The sequence below is a fragment of the Micromys minutus genome (genome assembly GCF_963924665.1).
Source record: "Micromys minutus genome assembly, chromosome: 25".
In the NCBI taxonomy this organism is placed as follows: domain Eukaryota; kingdom Metazoa; phylum Chordata; class Mammalia; order Rodentia; family Muridae; genus Micromys; species Micromys minutus.
Genome location: NC_137960.1, coordinates 2,431,890 through 2,453,625, shown reverse-complemented (window position 1 = coordinate 2,453,625; position 21,736 = coordinate 2,431,890). Strand labels below are relative to the sequence as shown.

The 21,736-nt window shown below is 46.9% G+C and overlaps 1 protein-coding gene across 1 annotated transcript in view; it reads right to left on the bottom strand.

Annotated features, from left to right (window-relative positions):
* LOC308436750 (butyrophilin-like protein 1) overlaps positions 1 to 18,109 on the bottom strand; it is a gene marked incomplete at both ends in the record, with an annotated part of 67,344 nt that extends 49,235 nt beyond the window's left edge. Inside the window, 9 exons of the mRNA XM_080937725.1 lie at positions 10,642 to 11,187; positions 11,962 to 11,988; positions 13,763 to 13,789; positions 13,997 to 14,023; positions 14,146 to 14,166; positions 14,715 to 14,915; positions 15,018 to 15,299; positions 16,173 to 16,526; positions 18,034 to 18,109. Coding sequence (XP_080793851.1) covers positions 10,642 to 11,187; positions 11,962 to 11,988; positions 13,763 to 13,789; positions 13,997 to 14,023; positions 14,146 to 14,166; positions 14,715 to 14,915; positions 15,018 to 15,299; positions 16,173 to 16,526; positions 18,034 to 18,109 — 1,561 coding nt within the window. The remainder of the gene's footprint in view (positions 1 to 10,641; positions 11,188 to 11,961; positions 11,989 to 13,762; positions 13,790 to 13,996; positions 14,024 to 14,145; positions 14,167 to 14,714; positions 14,916 to 15,017; positions 15,300 to 16,172; positions 16,527 to 18,033) is intronic.
* Between the last annotated feature and the right edge of the window lie 3,627 nt (positions 18,110 to 21,736).

The window sequence follows — 21,736 nt, the reverse complement described above, 5'->3', positions numbered from 1 at the left end:
ACACTAAAATGTGTTTCTGCTCAGACGGGACGCTATTCTGGGTCTTGGAAGCCCAAGAACCTTACAGCTCTGTTGGAAATGGTATCCCAGTAGAAGGGCATCCTGAGACAGGAGAGCGCAGGAACCACACAGATCTATGGGACACAGTCCCAAGGGAAGGGCGTCCTGGGACATGGGAGTCCAGGAATCACACAGCTCTGAGAGGAAGCCTCCTCAGCAGAAGCATTGAAACTCCCAGGGGAGGGTCTCCCCAGCTGAGCTCAGGAGCTTCAGCCCCAGCTCCTTCTCTTCATTGCTTTTTTTTTCTTCTTGGCTTCTTCTGAGTGGAAGGTCCAGGGTGTGGAGGGACGAATCTAGGGACGGCTGCCTTCTGCTCTGGGAGAGGACAGCAGGGAACTGGACGAAAGAGCAGTGCTTATATAGGATTTTCAGAGTAGGATTTTAAGTCCTCAACTTGGGGAGCTCAGGAAATGGTGAGTTTTCCTGTTTAGGGATTGGTTGGTTTCCTGCTTAGTGATTGATGGGGTTTTGTGGGAAGCTCACAGATTGGTGGCATCTTTTTTTCACCCCTTTTCCTACATCAGACCCACGAGTCAGCGGGTGGGAAGTCTTTCCTGGCTTCTGCTGAGGCACCATCTCTGTGGGGCTGCTGGGGGAGGCTGGAGAGGAGGCGCTGCCATGGTGGACAGCTCCTGAGGATAAGCTTGTACTGAGGCGAGACAGGAGATACGCCACCATAGACAGCTCCTGTGATGGCTGCAGGCTGAGGAGAGGCCGCCATTTTAACAGGAGCCGCCATTTTGCACAGCTCCTGTGGGACAGTTTACAGTGGTGGCGGAGGCTGGGGCAGCAAGGAGAGGCCTGCCGCCGCTTTTGAGGGCTTTTGTAGCGCAGCAGCCTTTGCAGGTCTTGCCACTCTGCTCAGGGACTACACGGGGCGGGGGGCGAGCCAGACACGTCAGGACTACACCATGACTAACCTCTTTCCTTTAGCTTGTAAGAATTTCCTTAACTAAAATAGTGCAGGACTCCACTGTCCAATCAAGAGGCTGAGTTCCGCTACGTCATCAGTTACCAGGGAAGGCTGCTCCTGGAGGTGGCCACAGCCTTGTCCTGCTCTAGGATAAGAGACGGTGGATGTGTCTGAATGTTCAGGATATCCGTCTGAAGTGGATGCAATTAAATCACTTTTGACCTCTACACCATTAAGCTGAGGTGCAGCAAGTGCCTCAGGCTAAAGGCGCCTGGCTGACAGTCTTCCTTCACCTCCTTTGCTCACACACAGCTTCAAACACACAGTTGTCTCAACAACCTTGCGTAGGAAATGCTTCCCCAGTGCCCAAACTGCTGAGTGAGTGAGTGGCCATCCCAGAGCTGGCCCAGCTCCGCGGCCCGATTAAAGTGTCTCAGCTGCAACACTAAAATAGTACATAAAAAAAAAAGTTGCTGGCTTCAAAGAGGATCCTCATATTGCATTTCTAACTAGGAACTGACAGTGCTGTTCACATCTGACACTGACTGGCTCCTCAGCACTGACCTTACTCAGCCCAGCTTTATTTATTTATTTATTTATTTATTTATTTATTTATTTATTTATGGCCTGGGGTGTAGATGGAGGGAGGAGATAGTCGCCACGGTGTGAGACCACTATCTCTCCTATAGCAGGATGAGAGCGTGGCTCCCCAGAGGCCTCTGGCCGCTGTGATTGCAATGCTGATGATACTGAGCCCTCTTGTGGCTTTGGTCAGGGACCCCACATATAAGTGCACACCTCAGGTTCTGGCTGCTGGGTGTTGGGGAAGGAAGGAGCTCACTGTCCAGGCCGAGTCCCTTGAAACTATGTTATCTGTGACCACCCAAGGTTCTTCCATGAAATCTAAACTATGTCCCCAGATAGAAGAACGGGTGTTTATGCTCTCAGATCTGTGTGAGAGGCCCTGTATCAGCCATTGCTTTTCAAGTTTCCTCCAGTCACATCTACACGTTATGGCATCTTCCCCCAGGGCCCTGAGAGGACAGATAAATCATAATAACAAATTAACTTCTCACACAGGGCTTGTCTGTGTTCAGCTTGCCAGGCAAAGAGGTTTCTGTATAAAAACAGAACTTCATATGTGTATTTCTATTCTATTTTGTATATTTTGTTTTAGTAAAAAAAATAAAGTAAAATATTGATCTAATCAGAAGGTTTCTGTGGAAGTGTCACAGAGTCAGGGGACAGCGAAGGCATGGCAGGGAGATCCGTGCGCATCCTCTGCAGGCTGTGAGGCTGAACCCAGGGCTTCCTCTTTCTCCCCAATGCAGGGCTTGTGCAGAACCTCTGTGGGGTGGTGGTTAGTGTCTCCCTTTCTCCCTGGGAGCACACAGCAGCTAATTCTGAGGTTCTTAGATCTGGAAATGGCCTTTGAGAAGACGTGCATCTGTGGGCTATTCCATAGGCCCGGAGGCCCCTTCTGAGACCCTGTTCAGTGTTTGTGATCTGAACATATCTGTATTTTATTTTTCCCCCTCATTCTCTGCCCTGAGCCCATGAAAAGGACACAACTTCTCTTTGCATCATACAATTCCCTTCTTAGTTTCATGACTCACAGGTACATCACACACAGAAAAATCAAAGTCTGTGCTAGGCCCATGATCGATAAGAGATGGGGTTATTAACACTGCTGAAAGCTGAGACCCCCAAATGTTGGGGTTGTGGACAAATCCTCTGACCTCTCTCTGCTTTGGCTGAAATGTAAAATGTGGAAGAGGTGATCTTTTTCATAGAGCTGTCTGAGGACTGGGAGAAGTGGCCATGTAAAGTATTAGTGTCCTACTACCCTACTGTGTGCTCCCTCTCTGTAAGCTGTGGAGTGAATTTACTACACAGCTTTGGCTCCCAGCGGGTCACATGCATGCACCAGTCCAGGAGCTCACTGGATTCAGGAATGAGAAACACACACACACACACACACACCAGTTAATTTTTGACATGCCATGACTAGCTCAAAGACGGAGCACTCCTAAACCTTCTCCTGCTACCCCAGGCCCAGTTGAGGAAGTGGCCAGTGGCCGCTTACCTGAATCCTTACATGGCTGGTTGGCTTTCTCTCCTGCAGCGTTTACATTCTATCTTTCTCCCCTAAATCAGAGCAATACTGTTTTCCTTTCTCTCAGTTTCTGGTCTGTGCAAATCTAAAGATCCTGCCATGGTCTACCTGCCCAGTCACTGGCTGTTGGCTCTCTTTCGATTAAAAAACCAGCTGGGGACAAGGACCTTCAGCATTTGGCCATGCAGATTCCTGATTTTGGGAGCTGGATTAATTCAAAGCATTGGAGCCAATCCCCAACAAGGCTGTTATCGCCATTATCAAAGGCGACACAGAAGCTTCCAGATCCCACAGACCAGACTCCTGCCCTTCCACCAGAGTCCTTCACACAAACCAGTCTATGGCTTCCGAAACTGTTGTTTTTCTCCCACTTTTGCCTTTTATAAAAGTCAGACCCATTCTCCCCACTATGCAGTCTCAGACACAGAGATGAGTAATTCAGTCTCTGAATCTCGCAGCAATCTCTCTGTTAAAGTCACGAGCCACAGTGATGACCGCTGCAAACATGTCTCACAAAACGCGCCAACCGTCTTTATCCTTCTGAGCAACCGTGAGATCGATAACAATTGGTACTTGCATTTATTTGAGTTGCTTTCGCAAACCTCTTGTACAATTTCTGAGTTAAATTAAGTGTAAAAATGGAAAGACATAGATCGGCTATGTCTTGTCCCCATTCTTATCTATTGAGACTAGAGAAGCTCACGTGATTGACTGACCCACTAGAGGTAGAAACTCGTCCTCACCTTTCCCTGCGGTCATGCTTGGCATCTAACTTTAAAACGGTCTGGTTTGTGAATTCTCTGCATCTGTAATTCAGATGAGAGAATGTGGGTGTAAGTTGTGGAGTTGATGCCTGATTACTCAGCAGACTTTTCTCTGAGGGAACAAAACTTGATTTTCTGGGGCTGGTGAAAGACACTTGGAGGACAAAGCAAACTCTAACAAGCTCCAACAGCTTTACATATATACATATAAAACACACATACATATATACATATTCACATATTCACAATACATGCACACATACACACATATACAAATATACACATACACATACATACATACATATATACTCATACATACATATACACAGACACATAAATATATACACACATATACATACACACATACACTCATACATACATATACATATACACAAAAACACACACACATATACATACACACACATATATACACATATACATACATATACACATACACACAAACACATATACACACAAATATATATATATATACATAGACACATATATATACACACACATACACACATACACACATATACACACATAAACACATACATATACACATACACACATGCATACATATACACATATACACATTCAAACATATATACATATACATAGACAATACATATATACATACATACACACATATACACATGCACACAAACACACATACATACACACACTCATACACATATACATATATATGCATACACACAAACATACATATACAAACATACATACAAATACACCCACATATACACATACACACATACACTCATACACACATATATATATATATGCATACACACAAACATACATACACAAACATACACAGTATACTTTTAAAAACACATGTACCCCCAATATTCTCACATGGACTATATGTATTATGAGTGAAAAACAAATTATTCCCAAGAAGCCATGTATATTTGTAACTAAGATGTAGATTAACAAAGTGTAAGCAAGCAAGATGATTTTCTCAGCCAGTTTTTCTTACTGGCAGGTGGCAATTTGTTGTTAAAAAAGGAATCAATTATTTTATTATTCATCTTAAGTAATCTTATAGAAAATCTTAAAAGAATCACAAATCTAAACTTTTACATAAAAAACAATCAGTCGTTTCTAGTTTAAATCTTCAGGGTGCACATCTGCTCATGAACAGTCTTTAAGTCAGATCAAGAAGTCAAGGGCAAGAATGGATGTAAGTAATTAATCTTCACCTTTGATCACCAGACCAACTTTAACAAGAAGGGCGGCCATTCGGCCAGTGTTCTCGTTCCCTGACCTCAGAAAAGTCACTCAAGAATCAGGACTGTGCCTTTCTGAAATATAAATAATTTCCCAAGATCTCTATACCAAAGCCATGAGCAAAACCACCTTAACCAAACTTTACTGACAATCTGCATCTCCTTCAGTCCTTTCTCTAGTTCCTCCTCCTCCTCCTCCTCCTCAGCCTCTTCTTTTTCTCCTTCTTGTTGCCTTACAGAACTTTTGTTTATATTTAATGGCTTCAGATTTTGTGTTTTTAATGTTATTCCTGTGTGTGTGTGAATGTGTATGTCTGTGTTTCTTGTGCTTTTCCTTGACTTTCTTTCCCCTCCTGTTTGGTTTGGTTTGTTCTATGCTTTTTCTATGGTATACAAAAAGAATTCAGTGGGAGATAAAATGGCCAACCAACCTCTCTGTCTCTGAGCACTTGGAGGTTTCGATGAAAGTTTAAGAAACCTGGGCAGGGGCTAGGCACTGAAGAGAGACCTGCCTGCTTCTCCTAAGGATAGGGGCTGGTTTCCCAGAGTTTCTCAGTCCCTACATTATTTATACCACTGTCAATGTCTGCCCTTGGCCAAGGTGTGTGTCCCTCTGCCCCATGGGTTGTGGTGGCATTAAAGGTGTCTGGGTCCAGCTTGGATCTGGCCATTTTGGGTGGCTGACGAGAGTCTTTGGAACTCAGGCATATTATTACCACAGATAATTCCCGTTCCCACAGCACAGTTTTGGAATAATGTAAATCTGAGTGTCATTTCTATAACAGGATGCAGAGTGTGGCATCTGTTCAGACAGTTCTGCAACCAGGAGGAGTTCCTGTGCTTTGACTGCAATAGGGGTGAGTACCACAAGGTGATGAGCTGGGGTGGCCTAGAATCAAGTACAGGAACAACTAGGGAGAAACTCCTGGAGCACAGTCAGGGTGTGGTGGACACATACTGCAGACACAGCCACGGGGTCAAGGAGAGCTTCACTGTGCAGAGGTGAGACAGGGCAGGGGTGGGTGTGGTGGAAGGATGGAAGGAAGGTAAGGGGGGTACTGTGAGGAAGCACTAAGAGGGATTATGTGCATGTGCGTGTGTGTCTATGTGTGTGTGTATCTGTGTGCATGTGTGTCTATGTGGGTGTGTGCCCATGTGTGTGTCCACCTGTGTGGCTGTGTGTGCTCTTGAGTGTGTGTGTGTGAATCTGTGCATGTGCACCTCTGAGTATGCATGTGTGCAAGTGTGGGTGTCTGCCCATGTGCTCCTGTGTCCACAGAGGTCAGGGGCTAAGCTTCGGGAGCCCATTCCCATCTTCCACCATGTGACTGAGCTCCAAGGTCAAACATGGGGTGGGGTCAGAGTTAGCTGCAGACACTATGCAGCCATCCTGAGAAGGGTCCATTTTTCAGTCCTACAAGGTTGTTTATATTAATTATCTTTAGAGTTAATATTCTACTTCTCATGTGCCTGGCTATTTATTTAAAATACATAACTTTAAATAAAAAAATCATTTTATGTGTATGAGGGCTTTGTACATCTGTGTGCCATGTGTGTGCCCAATGCCCACAGAAGTCAGAAGTGGGAGTGAGCTGCTTTGGAAGATTACAGATGGTTGTGAGTCACCATGTAGACACTGGGACCTCTGGAAGAGCAGTCGTAACCACGGAGCCACCTCTCCAGCCCCATTAAACATTTAAGCCAACAACATGTGGCAAAGGAGGAAAGCAAGATCCTTCTGGATGCCTGAATTGTGAAGCTGGAGAAAACCAAAGTCAGATGCACAGGAAGCAAATTACCTAGGGAAACAGGCTGCGAGAGGAGAAACGGGGGTAACGTGGTGTCCGAAGCTGAAGTCCACTCTGGACAAAGGAAGAAATAGCCTATGGGACAGTAGCCGGTGGACCAGGGACTCTTCACCTCTGCATCTCTCCTGCCTCATGGTCTCTCCCTGGCTGAGTCAACATCTCAGGAGGGAACAGGTGTCAGGGAATATCCAGCTATGTTCTGATCTATGTAAGCAGAGATCGAAATGGCTTCGAAGTGGTGGTTTAAATGTGTTTGTCCCAGGGAGTGACACTATTTGGAGCTGTGGTCTTTCTGGAATAGGTGTGACCTTGTTGGAAGAAGTGTGTCACTGTGGGTGTGGGCTTCTTCTTAGTTGCCGGGAAGTCAGTATTCTGCTAGCAGCCTTCAGATGAAGATGGAGGACTCTCAGCTCCTCCTGCACCATGCCTGCCTGGATGCTGCCATGTTCCTGCCTTGATGATAATGGACTGAACCTCTGAACCTGTAAGCCAGCCCCAATTAAATGTTGTCCTTATAAGAATTGCCTTGGTCATGGCGTCTGTTCCCAGCAGTAAACCCTAACTAAGACAGTTCTCAGCATAAATCCTAGGGAGAATTCTCCACATCTGGGGCAGCATTTAGCACTGAGCTAGGAGTCTTAAGACTCACAAACTGGCCTTATGCTCCTGAGTGCTATAGCAAAGTGGCATGGGAAATAACCCTGCAAGCAGAGGCCACTCTGGACTCTGTACAAAACAGGTCATTAAAACCTAAAATTTCAGGCCGGAGTGATGGCTCAGTGGTTAGAGCACTGACTGCTCTTCCAGAGGTCCTGAGTTCATTTCCCAGGCACCACATGGTGGCTCACAACCATCTGTAATGAGATCTAATGCCCTCTTCTGGTGTATCTGAAGACAGCTATAGTGTGCTTATAATAAACAAACAAACAAACAAATACATATATACATAAATACATCTTTAAAAAAAATCTAAAATCTCAGTGGCAAATTTCACTGGCTTACTCAAGTCTCTCTTATGAAACCTCAGCCCACAAACAGCTGGCTGGAGTTTGCTGTCCGCACACTTACTGTAGCCAGCACCTGCTTTAGCACACCATTAAGCAAAACATATCAACGGAACACAACAGATTAGTTTGTTCCAGTTGAATTTTATTCTAGTTGTGCTGTGATAGCAGCTTACTCGCTCAAAAATACATATTTTCCAAATTATAAAATGCAATACTAAAATTTGGGACTGGAGAGATAGTTCAGCAGGTAAGAGCACTGGCTGCTCTTCCAGAGGAATAGGGTTCATTTCTAGTACCTACAGGTTGCAGAAAACCCAACCATCTGCAACTCCAGTTCTGGGGATCCGATGCCCTCTTCTGGCCTTCATGGGCACGGCACATACATGACTCAGACATACATGTAGGCAAAATAGTTATACACACAAAATAGATCTCTTTTTAAAAAGATGCAATACATTTAAAATGATAAGTAGAATAGGAAAGTAAATTAACTATATCTCGGCTTACTGGGCGTATCCATGGTGTGTTTGTTGACAGCACGAATCAACTTCTTTTGATGCAGGATTCCCAGGGTTTATATTAGAATGTGCCACGGTTTGATTCCATTCACGGGAACAGGCAGTTTGAGTTTCACAAACTTTAATGGTCCTCCTTATCTCTGGGTCCAGGAGACAATTAAGCAAAGTAACTGAACCAGGAGCTCCCGTTTACTGTGGGTCCATGAGTGGGCCTGTGGAGCCCAGCTGGGCGTGAACTGAGAACCTGGGCTCCCAGGTGGCGTCAGATCCAACCTGGGCTAGAAAAAACTCAGGCAAAGGCACTGAGGGGTCCTGTTATTGTCTGTGGCATGACTCCATCTGTGTCTGAAGCAAACTGAGTGTCAGTTACTGGCTGAAACACGGGAGAAGCACTATTTTGTTTTTCTTCAGTTCTCAGAAGTGTCCAATGTAACGACCATCTCATCATGGTTTTCATTTAATTGAAGTTAATTTCGATCTTTTAAAAAAAAACTGAGTGACATCTGCCATGACATTCCCAACATCCAGCCACTTCTATGACTTCCATGCTCTTGGTACTGATTCCTACATAAGAGTTCTGCACGGCTGTGATTTATTGACTTCCTCTCCATCTGAGCTATAATTTCTTGTTCATTGCTTCTTGAGTGTCAGGCACTATGAATTTTGTCTTATTAAACTTTCTTTCAGAGTCAAGTTAAGATATTTTATCCAAAGTCCCCATGCCTTTGTGTCCAATGAGCGTTCAAGACTTTCTGGTCTTTGCAGTAGGAACAATGCGCAGAGGGAGGCACTGTTTCCTCTGGGTTCTTATTAACAACATGGTTAACATGGTTACTAACAACATCTCATTAACACTCTGGTCTACAGAGTGAGTTCCAGGACAGCCAGGCTGCACCGAGAAACCCTTCTAACAACAACAACAACCAGTATAGAGCAAATTCATAGAGTAATTTTACTTATGTGAGATCTAGTATTATAACTGCTGTAATTCCACAATAACAAGGTTTGCCTCTGTTGTGTAATTTTATAGTAACTCAGTTAAGAAAACTGCTTGTCTTGGTTTGACTTTCTGCTGCCGCTGTTCATGACTATGGTGGTGTGAGGCAGCATGGCTCCATAGGCTCATAGATTTGAGTGCTGAGTCACCAGGGAATGGAAGCATTCAAAAGGATTAGAAGGATTAGCGGTTGTGGCATTGTTGGAGGAAGTGTGTCAATAGCCCTTAGTGCCTTAGTCAATAGTGCCAGGCCCAGTTCCTCCCTGGTCCCCACACACTTTCTGCTTCAGACCAGGACATAGCTCTCAGCCTCTTTTCCAGCACTAAGTGTGCTGTTGTGCTCCCCACCATGATGCAAACAAACTAAACCTCTGAAATTGTAAGCAAGCCCCCAATCCAATGCTTTCTCTTTTAAGAGTTGCCTTGGTCATGGTGGCCCTTCACAGCAATAGAACAGGGACTAAGGAACAACGTGGAGAGGAAAGGGTTAACTTCATCTCAGGATTCCCAGGTCACACTCCATCACTGAGAAAGCCAGAATAGGAAGTCAAGACAGGAACCTAGAGGCAGGAACTAATAATGCAGAGACCATAAAGGAACACTTTTTCTGGCTTGCTCCATTTGCTTTCTTATATACCCCAGGACCACCTGCTCAGGTGTGGCCCCACCCACAATGGGCTGGGTCTTTCCACATCAATCAGGAAAATGTTCCACAGAGATGCCTATAGGCCAGTTTGACAGAGGCCATTCTTCAGCTGACCCTCTTCTTTCTTGAGTGACTCTAACGAGTCAAATTGACAAAAACTTCACCAGCACATTGTTGGCTTACAGTACGTTAGTCATAAACAAAGAATAACTAGGGGTGGGGGATGTGCTCAGAATACACTGTAGTCTTGCATGAAAATGGCCCTATGTAGTCCTATATAATTCGTAATGGTGGTGGTGGTGGTGATGTATAAGCAGGGAGCAGATGTGATTTCAGACTCAGAAAATCAGGGTTTTATTTATCTTAGGAATGAATAAACACTTTTATGTCAAAAGAAGGAAGACGATTAACAATTATATTACCATGCACAACACAAATGGCCTGAGAATCTTGTCCTGAATCTAATCCCAGAGGCTCATGGAATCTCAGTCTAAGAGGCTTCCCAGTCACAGGTCTCTGCTTGCCCAGGAGGTCCTTACAGATGTCACACTGCAGCACCCACCCACGGAGTTCCCTGTGCACATCCCTCCGGGCTGTGCCATTGTAGAGAGATCCATGGAATTACGTTTGAAGTAAGGGTAGAGTGATCCCGAGAAAGTGTCCCGGGAAAAGGAAAAGATGTGTGTGTCATCGGTCATGTTGTAGAAGGAGAGGTCACTGTCCTCCTGATCCAAGAAGATGGCAATCTTCAGTGGACGTGTCTCCAGTGACAGAGGCTCTTCCAAAAAAATGTTCTGGGAGCAGAAGGCAAGCGCCCTGTATCCATCTCCCTTCTTTTCCAGGACTCTGAATTTCCTCCATGAGTCTGTAGGTGATGCGTCCCAAGCACACAGCTCATAAACTCCCAGGGTCCACTCCTCCGTGCCCTCGACATCCACCTCCCAGTAGTATTTCCCCACCATGAAGCCTTCCTGGGAGAGCGTGATGACGTTGTGGTTTACTTGTGAGTTGCTGACAGACGGATCTGCTGTCTCCTCACCTCTGTTCTCTTCTGTCTTTGGGTCAGATTTGTCCTGGTCAGGCATTTCATGATTTATCGTCACAGGAGCTAGAGAAGGAAAAGGAGGAAAGGAGGAAGGGGGGAGGCAGAGGAGGAGGAGGGGTGGAGGAGGAGGAGGGGCAAGGAGGGGTGGAGGAGAAGCAGACAAAGCCACCACTGTAATGTCTGTATATCAATGACTGTTCAAAGCTAGCGCTGTGTGTAGGAGGTGACTGGGCGTGGAGAACTGTGACAACACTCCTCAGTGTTGGGCCGAGAGCTCTCCAACTGCATTCTGAGCTCTGCATCTCTGCATCTCATTCTAGCTTGGGTCTTGGGAGGGCATGGAGTGAGCCAGGACTTGAAGGGATTATGTAAGAGCATTCTTCACCCGATGTCCTAAACCAGAGCCTTGTTCCTCCCGAAGGGTGGGTCACAAGCTGACCTCACGAAATGAAGCTGCGTGGTCTTGCTACTCAGAGCGGTTTTTCCTTAGTCAGGAGTCTCCTCAGTGAGGATCCTTGGCAATTTCTGTTACTCAAGCTCAGTGGATCCCACAGACAAAAATCACAACTGGGCCAGTGTGCTGAGATGGGGACGGAACAGTGTGGCTGAGCCTGACCGTGGGTTCCAGCACAGGCTCACACGGCACATCCTTCCTCTCTTCCCTACTCTCAGCTTGAACAACTGTCTACCAGGAAAATCGCACAAGAGCAAACTGGGGGTGGGGGCCGCTGGTGTGCTCAGTGGCTTGCCTGGTGTGTGCAGCATTTGACATTCATCTCTACAACGAGAAACAAAACCCAGAAGCAACCTCCGAGTCAAATGAGCAGATCCACTCACCCAGCTGGAACAGTTCCTTCCTCCAGTCTGGAAGAGAGCAGAGCAAACACCTGCAGGCACTGAAGGCAAACGAGGTGTGCACCCCAGTGCTTTCTCACCCCTCTCCTTCCTCACTAATACCCTTGGACTGTCTAGTGTCCAGGAGCTCCCAGCATGTGGACTGCTCTCTGTGCTGTCTCAGGGACTGCTCCCTAGAGACTCAGCTCTCTGGGTGGGGGAGAGGGTGAGGGTGGGAGTGGGGATGAGGGTGAGGGTGGGAGTGGGGGTGAGGGTGGGAGTGGGGATGAGGGTGGGAGTGGGGATGAGGGTGGGAGTGGGGATGAGGGTGAGGGTGGGAGTGGGGATGAGGGTGAGGGTGGGAGTGGGGATGAGGGTGGGAGTGGGGATGAGAGTGAGGGTGGGAGTGGGGATGAGGGTGAGGGTGGGAGTGGGGATGAGGGTGAGGGTGGGAGTGGGGATGAGGGTGAGGGTGGGAGTGGGGATGAGGGTGAGGGTGGGAGTGGGGATGAGGGTGAGGGTGGGAGTGGGGGTGAGGGTGGGGAAGTGTGTGGAGGAGTGAGGGTGAGGGTGGGACAGATAAAGACTTTTTTCCTATCAAGTGGATCATTGGGAATCTCCAGTGAACCTCCCTCCACACACAAGGAAATTCGCTTCTATTATGTAGCAGGGAGAGGAGGTCAGGCGTCCAGAGGGGAGGCTAAGGAAAGCAGCCGGTCCCCTCTCTATCCTGCAGTAGAGAGAGTGGCTGAACCCCTAGCCGCCGAGCCCAACTCCCCATCCTCAGTGCATAGCTCTCTTTTTCAGAACCACAGGAAGTTTTTAAAAAGGTTTATCTTTAAGTTTTATTTTATGTGTATAAGTGTTTGCCTGCATGAAGTACGTGTACTGTGTGAGTGCCAGCAGAGGCCAGAAGAGGGCGCTGGGTTCCCTGGAATGGAAGTTACAGGAGGTTACCCACCATGTATGGACCGTGGGAACTGACCTCAGGTTCTTTGCAAGAGTAGCCACTGCTCCTAACTGCAGAGGTGTCTCTCCAGCCCCTGAGCTGTCGGAGGTCCCACTGTGTGCCCTGGAAGCACTAAGGCTGCCTGGAGTGGCCTGGTTTCTAGCTTATGTTCCTTGGGTACTTTCAACTTCCACTGGGCCAGAGGTGACAGCTGTGTCACTTACGTGTAGCACAATGCCTGATTGTGGAAGTTGCATGGATGAGGCCAATGAATGACCTAGTGTATTTGTGTACTTCATTTACACACACACACACCACTTAATGTACATCACACACTCACCCATCACACATATACTCACATATGCACATACTCAGTCACACACATTTATACACATGCACACACATTTACTCACACATCACACACACTCAGGCACACCCAGTCACACACATATCACAAACACAGTCACATACATGCCCACACATTCACTCACATGTATGCACACACATGTACACACTCATACACATGACACACATACATATATACATCCACGCACGTATCATATAAACAACTCTTGTTGCTTTTCCTTTTTCCTTAGCTATAGAAAATGCCTGACTGTTTGAATCTCCAGCAAAAATGCTCACAACTTGACAGGCACAGTGGTGCACATCTGAAATCTTTCCGTTTGGGAGGTGGAGGCAGGAGGAACAGGTCAGACCCAGCGTAAGCTACAGAGCATGGTGTGTGATACCCCATCTCAGAACAGTTTGTATGTTCACAGTCATTAAAGTTTGCATGTATAAGCTCATGTGTGTTTAAGAGTTGCCGCCAAGATTCAGTGCCCAGGAGGTACTCACCAGGGTACAGCAGGGCCTTCTTCCAGTCTGCAACAGAACAGACCCAAGACAGTTGAGTATTGGCTTGTGGCTTCACACGTCCATCCGTCCATCCGTCCATCTGTTCCCCATTTCCTCTCAGTTTTCTGAATTGCTCATCATTAACCCTTTCAGTCCCCTCAACCCCACCCTGAGAGGGTGCTGACAGGGAGTTGGCATCAGGGAACCCGAGGTGCAGGACCCATGATCTCTTACCTTCTTTATACAGCGCCTTCCTCCAGTCTGAAAGAGAAAAAACATAAGTAACAAAAAAGCAAACAAACAAACAAGAAAACCAACCAACTTTGATGAACGGCAGAAGCATGGGGGTGGGGGGAGCAAACGCTACAGAGAGAGTGACTCACCCAGGTCGGCCTGCAGGTTATCTGAAAGAAAATGGAGGTGTAAAATCTATCAAACTGAGTCTCAGCCTGTCCCGAGTCTGGAAAGTAGCTAATGAATTAGGCTTGGCATTCCGTGAGGGGACCCATAAAAAGGATGAGCATGTTCACAGGGCCACGTAACTGGATAAGATGCTGTGGGGTCACAGAGCAATGTCCCAGCTCCTCGGGAGTTTAAGGTGTCTGAGGGCTTCTCAAACCCATTCTTGATTGATTCGTAGGAAGAGAACCAGATTCTGGAGAGCTGGCAGCACCCTCTGGAGCAGTGTGGGTGTACGAAAATATGGGGCGTGGGGGCCGAGGGGAGGGGTGGAGTGGGTGTGAGCAGAGCGTGGTACTGTGAAGAGCAGGGGGTGAAGGCACTGGCTGTGGTCTGAGACCACACTTCAGAGGTCTGATGTCCCTCCCCTTCGTCCTCTGGTCCTCCGCAAAACTGGTGCTCTATGGAACCCCTGCATCCTGTGTTTCCCTAGCTCCCCCAATTTCCAGCCTTTCCACAGCCCCCTGGCTGATTCTGCTGTCCCCATTTATACCTCTGGTCTTCTGTATGATTTTTGTCTCCTTCTTCATCTGAAGCATTTCATCACGTTCTTTTGACCATTTCTTCATTTCTCTCCTTTTGACTTGGTGTTTTCTCCAGATAGCGTAGCTGATTCCACCAAGCAGGACAAGTAATAAGGGGAGAGAACACGCCAGGGCTACTAACCATGGACCCGTCCTGGGGAAGAAGGGCTCTGACAGGGTGCATGTGGACAGTCAGAAACCAGCCTGGAGGCCTTTCAGCCCTCCATCCTCCCCTCCCTCCCCCACCCCGTCAGAGTTTGGTCCTCACCGACCTGGGAGGAAGATGGCCTTTGATTTCTCCTGGTAGTTGATGGGATTTTGGATGGAGCAGGCCACTTTGCCTATATCTCTATCTGTGACCAAAAGAGACGTTTTCACATGGAAGAGCCCATCTCTGTCTTGGGTCTGTGACTCAGAGGTGGACAGTAGAGTGTCCCTGATGGGGTCTCTCCACTGCACTCGGGGTTTTGGGAACCAGCCACTTGAGGAGCACATGACTCGAATCCCATTATTCTCAGGTCCTGTCATGTGAACGAGAGGGGCGGAGCCTAAACCTGAGGAGAGAGGACGCAAGCTTGAGGCCCCAGGCCCAGGGAAGACGACCTTCACTATACTGAAGGTAGCTGAGGCTACGCTGTGACGCTGCTTGACTTCAGCTTACTGCTTTTGCATGTGCGTGGACTGGCAGAGGTTAAGGATCGTTCTAGGAAAAGTTAAAACTTGAAAATCAGGCCAGTTTTCATTTTTCTGTCTTGGTTTACTGAAAGTTAATGCCCGAGGGTGTCAGCGTTAGTACCAAATATACTTTCTGGGGTCTTTTAGGATATGGAAACAGGCTCAGAGGGCTGGACAAGCGCATCAGTGAACAGAGTGCCTGCTGTGCAAACATGAGGACCAGAGATCACTTTCCCAAAGCCACATAAAAACCTGGGTGTAGTGGTACAAGCTTGGGAACCAGACAGGTGGGTCCCTGGGGCTCCCTGGCCACTCAGACAGACAGGTGGGTCCCTGGGGCTCCCTGGCCACTCAGACAGACAGGTGGGTCCCTGACTCACTGACCACTTGGCTTAGCAGAATTAGTGAGAGGCCAGTGAGAATCCACTCTCAAAAGACATGGTGGAGAGTGACTTGGGGTTGACTTCTGCCCTCCACACATACACAAATATATACATATCTGTGTATACATACCTGCATGCATGCACAGGCACACACACACATATATGCACACACATACAGACACACACACAGAGACACACACACTCACACATGCACATACCACACACATACACAGACGCACACACATGCATGCACACACACAGGACACATATACACACACATACTTTTTAGGTTCAGAAATGTAGCGTCTGTGCTGTTAAACTCTGATGATGGTGGCAGTTACATCATGACCCTGTGCCAAGCTCACGTACCTATGACTCGAAGCTCCATGGAGACCTCTTGGGAGGTGAAGCCGTTTGTAAACTGGCAGTGGTACAGGCCATTGTCAGAGGCCTGGACCTGCTGGATCTGCAGAGCCACACTTCCTCTGTCGATGGCTTGTCTCACCATCCGGGTCCTACCCTGGTACTCTGGCATCTGCACCTCTCCTTGCTCCTGTCCATCATAGAACACTAGCACAGCAGGGGTAAGCTGGGCACGGTACCATCGGATGTGCATGTGAGCTGCACTCTGTTCAGGAAACAGCTGGCAGGGCAGGGTGGCATCGGTCCCCAGCAGGACCATGATGGGCTCAGCTGGTCCTTTCACAGAAAACCAAGACACTTCTGGGGACCAGAGACAGATTGTGGAAGCAAGTGAGAGACATGAGACTTAAAACAAACAACCCTGCATTTTTGTATTTTGGAAACTAAACATATTTCTCCTTTGTATTACTTTAGGGAAAAGCAGTAAGTTTTAACAAATAAAATTTAATAGTTATATAAAAGTTTATAAATGTCTCAGTCTCTCTGAGTATATGTGTATGTGTGTGTATGTGTGTTCCTGGGACTTTTACCACACCAATGCTTGTTCAGAAATATCAGCTTCTTCAGTATTTAGAATCTACTCAAATGTGCAGCCTGCTTATTGTACAGGTTAGGAAATGGGCATTCTTCAGATACGTCAACATAGCCAAGGTCACAGAAGCAGCAGCAGCAGCAGGAGGGAGGGAGGGAGGGAGAGAGGGAGGGAGGGCAGGAACAGCTGTGCTGGGGAACTCTGTGTGAATTTAGAATCCTGGCCATAGTACCCTAGAGAGAGTGATGCTCTGGGCTAGGAGTGTCACCGTGGCCATTACTAGAGTGGGGACAGGCTCTTTTCAGTTCTGCATTGCTTCCCGTAGTGGGGTACCTTTGTGACATGTTCCCATCTACCTAACACCGGGTGTCAGCAGCTCCGTTTAGAAAGTCTACTTCATCGTTCACAGTGCAGTGGAGAGGGAGAGTCACAGTGTCACACGAATGCGATCACCAAGCAGCAGTTTGGGTGATGAGCAACTTTTATAGCACTTTACCTTATTACTAAAAACAATCCTGCAATAAACTTCACACACTGCACACACACACAAATACACACACAAGTACATACATACATACATACACACACATATCAAATGTTTTACACAAAAATTAACAGAATTTGGAGTCAGCTTTCACGGACATTAACATTTTTGATATTAGGTCTAGGGTGTGTTGGATGGTAGACCAGTTGTCTAGTAAGTAGGTAGACCAGTTGTCTAGTAAGTGCAGTGCCCTGGGTTTCATCTGAATTTTTGCATTTATATGCCATTTGCACAGTCTCCCTTCTGAGTTCTCTCCAGAGTATGAGAACTTTAGCTAAAAGTTGCTTTTGTTTTATGAAGGAAGAGATAGTGTCCCAGAGGGAATAAATTATTTAAGGTCACAATCTAAGAATTTTTAGTCCAAACTATTTGTTCTCCTGTGCACAACCCCTCACCCCCCCTGTGTGTACAATGCACACCTTCCTAGCCACATACCCTGAAACCATGAGTTAACCTTTCCACCTTTAAGCTTCTTGACAGCAGGGAGAAGATTCACACACATTGTGAATATACAAAGAGTATTTCAACACAGACAGTGTAGCATTAACAGGCCAAACTCATCCACACTCAGAGAAGATTTAGGTAAATATCATAGTTTTGAGTTTTATAAAAATTACTCAAAGGATCAGGGCAGATATTTTCTTGGCCAGTAGATGGCCAAGCCATTGCATTCACACAACAGAAGTTCATTAAAAACAAGGCAGTAAACACGAGGCAGAGGGCGGACTGACCTCCGGAGACGCCCACAGACACCAGGAGGAGCAGAGGGAGGAGACCAGCCAGAGGGAAGGTGGGGGAGCCCTTCATCTTCAGAACGGAAGGTCAAGTCCAGGTTCACCATAGGAAGGCAACAGGTGAAAGTTCCCAGGAAAAAAAATTCCCTGTCCAAAGACTTAATGTTATTCACAGGTTTCTAACTGTGTCTTCCACAAAACACTTAAGACAAAACCCATCAACCCGAGCCCTCTGCAGGGCCTTTCATGTCCTCTTTGTATTCTGAAGGCCAACAGTTTCCCCACGGACATGGGAAGCTGCCAAGTTCTCATTTTCTCTTGCCTTTTTGTGAGTTCATAGTCTCGGGGGTTCTTGGAGCTGAATTCTCTGAGTCCAATGTAGGGCAGTGAAGTCACACAAGGAAGTAGACCAATCCCACATGCAATCTATCTTCATTCTTCTTAATTGCTTATTTATTCTTTTATCTGTTCATCTACTTACTTTTTCCCAATAAAGGGACCATTTCTCACTTCAATTTTTCTTCAGGCCCACACCTCCCTCAGAAACCACAAACCCTCACTCACCATCTGGAAAGAGCTGAGGGTTCCTGGAAGCCCCTAAACCCTGGCCCTGGAGACCATCCACACCTATGTTACTGTGGCCAAGAGTCAAGGGTGTGGCTGCTGGGGCCAGAGTGTCCAATTTCTGTAGAAGTTTCAGTGGCAAAGAGGACACACGGGGCTGCCCCTAGGCTCTGGCTTTAGAGTTTCTCCTGGAGGAGTCTTGGAGGAAGCTGCAACCATCTTTAGCTCTTACTTTAAGGGTGGAGAATAATCAAAGTCCAGGGGACTTTGCACTGGGTGGAGCTACAGATTGATAGGAACTTGATGGTCACTTCAGGATATTTCTCACTGGAAGCTGCCTCCCACAGAGCCAAGGAGGTATTCATTGATCCAGGTATTTGCAGGCTGTCCCTCTGGACCACACTGGTCCTCACCATAGGAAAGATAGCAAATTCCAGCTCAGAACTCTTCTCTACCCCACATTCTCTTCCACTTCCATGTGGGGCTCAGGTGAAAACTTACCACATTTGTAGCCCCGGGCCCTTTGTTTTCTTCATAGGTAGATTAAGTCACATGGCGAGTTTGTGAACACACCTTGGTTAATTCTAAATCCTCACCTAATAAAATAATTTATTTTCATATCAGAGCAAATAATGCTCCATAAGGAATGTGTCTTTTTGTGGTATTCTAGCCTTCATCTCGCCGCACCCCCTTCCAAGAGTACACCACCACTGTAACCAAGAAGTCATTTGCTTCGTATGAGACTAGCCTGTCTGCTGTACAAAGCTATGACCCATCGGCTGTGCAAAATCCGTGATAATGGAATTTCCCCGGGGCTCTGCTGGGACAATGATGATGCACTCTGAAGGTGCCAGGTGGGGCGTCTGGACACACTTTCCACTCTGGTTTTATCCCGCAGATTCCTCAGTAGTGAATGGCCCCTGGGATCACATTGTGGGGTCTGGTGGGTGCAAACAGCATGTCCTCTTGCTGTGTGACCCCATTATCGGTGTGAGGGGCACAGAGCCGGGATGGTATCGCTTCTATTTCTCAGAGGCCGTGTGGGTGTACGAAGATGGGGGTGGGGCAGGCAGGAGGGCAGGTGGGAAACCTCAGCGGAAGACAGATTTCGAGGGGTTACACGTCTGAGGAAGAGCAGCAGTGCAACCGTTTCTGCAGGGAAGGAGATGACTCAGAGGAAGCCACTGTGGGGCTCAGGTGATAAGCCAGCTGCTGAACATGAAGAACATTTTAGGGGAGAGGAAGCATCTTGCTGGGCGTTGGCAGGATGGCTATGCACCTGTGTCCTAGTTTGCTTTCTATGGCTGTGATGGAATGGGGAAAAAGAAAGAACGAAAGAAAGAAAGAAAGGAAGGAAGGAAGGAAGGAAGGAAGAAAGAAAAAAAGAAAGAAAGAAAGAAAGAAAGAAAGAAAGAAAGAGAGGAAACAATTAATTTTGGAGAGGAAGGGTTTATTTTCCCTCTCGGGTCTCGGGATATCAGAAGAGAAACTTAAGGCAGGAACTGAAGCAAGGGCCACAAAGGAATGGGAGGAATGGCTGCTTGCCGGCTTGCTCCCATGGCTTGCTCAGCCAGCTTTCTTACAACCCAGGCCCACCTGCTCAGGAATGGCACCACCCATGTAAGGGCCATCCCATGTCAATCATTTTTTAAAAAGATTTATTTATTTATTACATATAAGTACACTGTAGCTATCTTCAGACACACCAGAAGAGAGCATCAGATCCCACTGCAGATGGTTGTGAGCCACCATGTGGATGCTGGGAATTGAACTCAGGACCTTTGGAAGAGCAGTCAGTGCTCTAACCACTAAGCCACCTCTCCAGCTCCCCATGTCAATCATTAATCAAAGAAATGCTGTACAGACTGACCACAGGACAATCTGATGGAGACATTTTCTCCATCTTCCCTCATCCCGGATGACCTAAGCGTGTGTCAAAACCAATGAACAGATGTTAAAGAAAAAGAGGCGTATTTGGACACGGTCAGTGTCTTGGATGCTGGATTTGACTTGAAGGATCTTAATACAGTGGTTCTTTCATTATGCTGTAGTTGGAACGAGAACCAGTATTTTTTTGGCTTTTTGTCTGTTTGTGTTTTGTTTTGTTTTTTGAGACAGGGTTTCTCTGTAGCCTTGGCTGTCCTGGTCCCAACTCTGGAGACCAGGTTGGCCTCAAAGTCACAGAGATCCGTCTGTGGGCCTACTGAGTGCTGGGATTAACGGCGTGCAGCGCCACCTGGCCCAGAGTTTTTAAAGGTCTTTACTTCACCTCATCCTGTAAAGACAATGAGCTGTTTCCCTTGACCCTGCTGCTCTCGTTCGAGGTCATTCGAGGTCAGCCCCGTTTCCAGGTGATGCTTTTCGGCTGATGCCGCCTGACATGGTTCATTTTCCCACCTTCCCCTCCCCTCATCTTTACCGAGGGACTGTGTTTGTTTCTGTGAGAAGGCTCTCCCTCTGTAGCTCTGGCTGTCCTGGAACAAGCTGGCTGAAACTCACAGAGATTAATGATTGGTATCATCACACCCAGTCCTTCACTGAAAAAAAAGGTTTTTTTTTTGTTTTTTGTTTTGTTTTAATGAAAAGGGGGTGAGAAACCATTTTGTACAAGCATACTGATGACATAGACTAAAAAAATATTTTAAATGTAAGAGGATTATTTTAAGGGGAAAATGTAGACTAGTCCAATGTATTTTGCAGTGCCTTCAAATTCTAAATATGCCTGGAGCATATACGAATTAGAAGAAAGAGAAGTATGCAATTTATACGGTAAAACCATCTTCCTTTTAAAAATAATGTTTTAATTAATTATTTGACGTATTCATATGATTATTTTGATTATATTCTCTCCCCTCCCTCAACCTCTCCCAGGTCTACCCCACACCCACCCCTTCTCACCCAACATCTTTCTCTTCCCCAGACCCAACTGCCCTTGGGAGTGGGGTCGGCCCTGCAGTATATATGCTCCAGGGGTCACGTTCAATGCTCACTCTCCTCCTCCCAGCAGCTTCAGATGCCACTAGATCCTCAGCGAGGGTGGGACAACAGCAAGTAATCTATAGCTCAACCCGTCTTCCCAGAGCTGCCCGAGGAGCCGCTGCTACATGCTCTTACGCAAAAGGAAACAAATACATAC